Source organism: Alligator sinensis, unplaced genomic scaffold, assembly GCF_000455745.1.
Source record: "Alligator sinensis unplaced genomic scaffold, ASM45574v1 scaffold1579_1, whole genome shotgun sequence".
Lineage (NCBI taxonomy): Eukaryota > Metazoa > Chordata > Crocodylia > Alligatoridae > Alligator > Alligator sinensis.
The window spans coordinates 1-3,896 of NW_005843662.1; the positions used below are offsets into that span (position 1 = coordinate 1).

Sequence of the window (3,896 nt, forward strand, 5' to 3'; positions counted from 1 at the left end):
GCCACGCGATGCAGGTCTCCTCCAGGTAGGCACTTGCAGTCTGAACAATGGCCGTATCCATATTCCACCTGCGCTGGGTGCGCTGGGCCTGTGCCGGGGCTGCTACCCAGGTGCGCGTTGCCAGGTCATAGCTGATGAAGTCTGCCCCGTCGTAGCCCAGCTGCATGTGGCCTCCAGTGCTGCCGTCTGCGCGGAGCTCACAGCCGTACGTGAACTGGAGCGTGTGAGACCCTGAAACACAGATCCAGGCCCTGGGTCAGTCGCGGCCCCGCGGAGCAGGTGCCCGAGGGCTGCCCGGCTGGGCGGGGGCAGCGCGGGGACAGCGCGGGGGCTCCGTCCACGGAGAACAAGGCTGGGGGGGGACACCCGCGGCCCCCGCGCACCCGGGGAACAGCTGGTCTCTGCCCGGCCGCGGGCCAGCTGGCCCTTCTCGGGAAGGCAGAGCGGGCAGTGGCAGGGGATGGTGCTGAGCCCAGATGCCCAGGAGGAGGAAGGGAGGGGAGAGCTCCCTCTGCAGCCCCCTGACCCCCTGGCTGGAGACTGAGCAGGTGCCGGCACCCCTGCCCCTGGCCCTGCCCCAGGTGGAGGAGGGACGAGCCGGCTGCAGGGACACACAGACCAGACATGAGACAACAATACACCCTCCCGGCTCCCCACCCCGCGCTGCTAATGGGCAGGTGTCTCCCCAAGATCCTTGTCATCACCCTCAGTGCCAGGGTCCCCACGGCCTCCTGCTCACATCTGCCTGCTCACACTCACCCCCGGTCTGGTTGTAGCGATACTGCAGGGTGAGTAGGTTCCGTTTAAATCCGTCCTGCCAGCGCCGTAAGGTCCTGCTTTCCCTGTCCCAGAAGTCTGGGTTGACGGCGCCCTGCACCCAGTCCCTGCGCGGCTCCTGTCTCTGCGTCTCGCTGTCATAGTGGAGAACTTGCTGGTCGTCCACGTAGCCCACGGCAGTGAATTCGGGCATGGCCATGCTGGGGTCCGACACCGCCATGTAGAAATGCCGGTAGGAGTGGGAGCCTGCGGGAGTGATGGTCAGCACTAGCGGGTCAGACACGAGTGCCCCCCGTGCTCACTGCCCCCTCCCGCAGGGGCCACAGAGGACGGACACAGGGCAGCGCCAGGCCGGAGCGGGGGCGCAGAGCGGGGGGGCAGTGGGGCCACAGATGGCAGAGCCAGTTGAGTGCGGGGCAGGGACTGGGGAGGAGGGACAGGACTGACCCCGCAGGGCACAGGCCAGCCTGGAGGGGCCACACACCTCGTCCCACAGCCCGGTCGTGCTGCCCGCACCCCCCCCCCACCCCCGGCGCGCGTACCCTGCCCCCCCCCGCCCTCGTGCACCCAAGTCCAGCCTGGGGCCCTGCAGCAAGAGCCTGGGCTCGGCCCGCAGACCGCGTCCTGCTCCAGCCCAGATGCAGCGGCCCGGCGCAGCCCCACGGGGCCTGAGGCCAGGCCTGGCTAAACCCTGCTGCCCCACCTGCCAGACCCCTATGGGGATCTCGCTGAGACCACACACCCCAGGCTCCCGTGTGGAGCAGAGCGGGATCCCACAGCCCGGTTTAGCACCAAGGCCACCCTGTGACCGTCCGTGCCTGCACTCCCTCCATCGGACCCTGGCTCTGTCCTACCCCCGGCCCCGTGCAGGCGCTGCCACTCACCAGCGCTGGTTCTCAGCACGGCCACAGTGCCCACGAGCAGCAGCAGGAACCGCAGCTGGGAGTCTGGTGCCATCTGTGCAGCAGCTTCTGGCAGTGCTTTTGGCCACTGTGCACAAATGTTGGAGGTGCTCCTACGTAGCAACAGGTGCAACAGGCCATGGTGCAACCCACAGGGCACTGTAGGGCTACTAATTGTGCTAACAAGGGCAATCTTAACTACTTTATGTCACTGGTCACATTGAAGTGCATATTTTATGTTTTAAATGCTGCGTAGATGATGTCAGCAAACCTCAGCACGCCCTTGCTGCACGGTTAAAAGATGAAAACCCCCTACCCCAGGCCCAGGTGAGCTCAAGTGTGATTTGTGTTGATACTGTGGGGCACAGGGTGACTCCTGGAAGGCTGTTTAAGTCCATCAGCCCTGGCAGCACAAGGCAACGCAGCCTCTGAGGTGGGCCTCCCTGCCCACTACATGCCACTAAGCCAGTGCAGGTGGCAGAGCTGCTGGGTGGCAGCCTCGGTGAGATGCCCATCTCCAGAGACAGGCATGTGGCCACCCGGCAGCCCGGAGAGCAGCTCCTGCAGGTAAGTCTGGCCAGAGGGGGGCGGGATTGAAGCCCCCATAGAGAGGGATGGAGGGAGTTGGGCAGGATAGTTAGTGGGGGCTTCTACAATGTAGACAAAGCAGCAAGTCCCCTGGGGTCCAGTGGTTTTCTTTAATCTTTATTGAGCTCTAGAGCAGCCTCTGGGACCCCCATAAGATCGGGACCCTGATCTAGTCCATGGCCTGTTGGAACTGCTTTATGAAACATTGTCAGAAAGGTGACATGAATGTGCTGTCTCAAATATTCTAAAATAAGTTATAATCCCCATTCCATGATAATATCTTAGAGCTTTCATTAAAACCATCTTCATATAGGTTTATCTTATTTGACTTATATTTTTAAAAAACATCTTGAAAATATGATTAAATTAAAAAAAAATCTGATTTAAGAAAAAAAATATTGTTGATTTTTGTCCACCCTGCGCAGTGTCATCCCAGTATGTCCCAGAAGAAGGAAAGTAGGTAACGCTGAGTCGTAGTGGGGGCACCAGCAGGGCGGGGGCAGGGGCTGCAGGTCGGGAGTGGAGTGGGGTTGGTGGGGGGCAGACCTCACGCTCCACCTCTGCAGCAGTCCCTGGCAGGTGGCTGTCCCCAGCCCCGGACAGTGACTGCTCCAGACCTGGCTCTGGCACCCCCTGCGCCCCCCATCCGGCACCTGCTGGCCTCTCCCCTGGCGTCGACACAGCGTGCCCGCACTCACCCACTACTAGTGGGAAACGTGCAGGGCTGCTGTCCTGCATCGGTTCAGTCAGTTGGGGGGAGGGGCCTCCTGTACACTATGTACACCGGTATACTTGGCTGTGCCCCCTGTGCTCTGCTCGACAGATGACATCACAAGGTGCTTAGCAGCAAACATAACTATGCAGTAGCTGGCTCTGCACCCCCGCAGACCCTGCCCCCCAGCCCTGCTGCTGCCCCCCCCTCCCAACCTGCAGCCCCCCCCACCAGAGACCACTCCAATCCCTGCACCCTCCTTTATCCAGGTATTGGGGGGGTCAGCCCCCCACCCCCCGCCCCTCTGGGCTCCATGTCCCAAGGCCTGGGCCTGCTGGCTCTGTGGGGGGCTGCAGGGCTGGGGGTGGGTCCCAGTTGTGGGGGCCCCAGGATTTGCCCCTGCTTTGGGCTGTGGCCTCAAGGGGCTGGTGCCTGAAGTGGCCCAGGCACCTCCGCTGCAGCAGGGGGTCCTGGGCACATGCACATGGGTGGAGGGGAGCAGCAGTGCAGGGGTCACACCCAGGTATGAGGGACCCCCCACCCAGGGGCTTACTGGCTGGAGCTGGGGGGCAACAGGGGCCCCTTTAAGATGCGGGCATGGAGGGAGTGGGACACACACACATGGCATTGAGGGGACATTCATGCCTGTGTGTCATGCACACCCCCATACACCTGCGGCCCAACGCCCAACATCAACACAAGCAGCTGCACAGCTCAGCATGACCACAGCCCGCAGCCATGCAGTGTCACAGTTAAAAAGGGAGAGAACAAGAAGGGCTTTGGACTTTGTGGCTCCCTGCCCTGGCACTCCTGTGCCCAACCTTTGCCCTGGCAGATGGGAAACCACGAGGCGTGGGCACAGCAGGCCCATGGGCACCAAGGGCAGAGGCTGCGCTGCCCCCAGCCCTGAGCCCTGG

The 3,896-nt window shown here is 62.4% G+C and overlaps 1 protein-coding gene across 1 annotated transcript in view; it reads right to left on the minus strand.

The window, feature by feature from the left end:
- Nucleotides 1-3: 3 nt before the first annotated feature.
- The window catches only part of LOC102382365 (major histocompatibility complex class I-related gene protein-like), a gene marked incomplete at its 3' end in the record, with an annotated part of 4,404 nt that continues 511 nt past the window's right edge, over nucleotides 4-3,896 (minus strand). Inside the window, exons 2-4 of the mRNA XM_006039056.2 lie at nucleotides 1,662-1,792; nucleotides 760-1,023; nucleotides 4-231 (exon numbers count right to left, since the gene is read on the minus strand). Of these exons, the coding sequence (XP_006039118.1) occupies nucleotides 4-231; nucleotides 760-1,023; nucleotides 1,662-1,734 (565 nt within the window). The remainder of the gene's footprint in view (nucleotides 232-759; nucleotides 1,024-1,661; nucleotides 1,793-3,896) is intronic.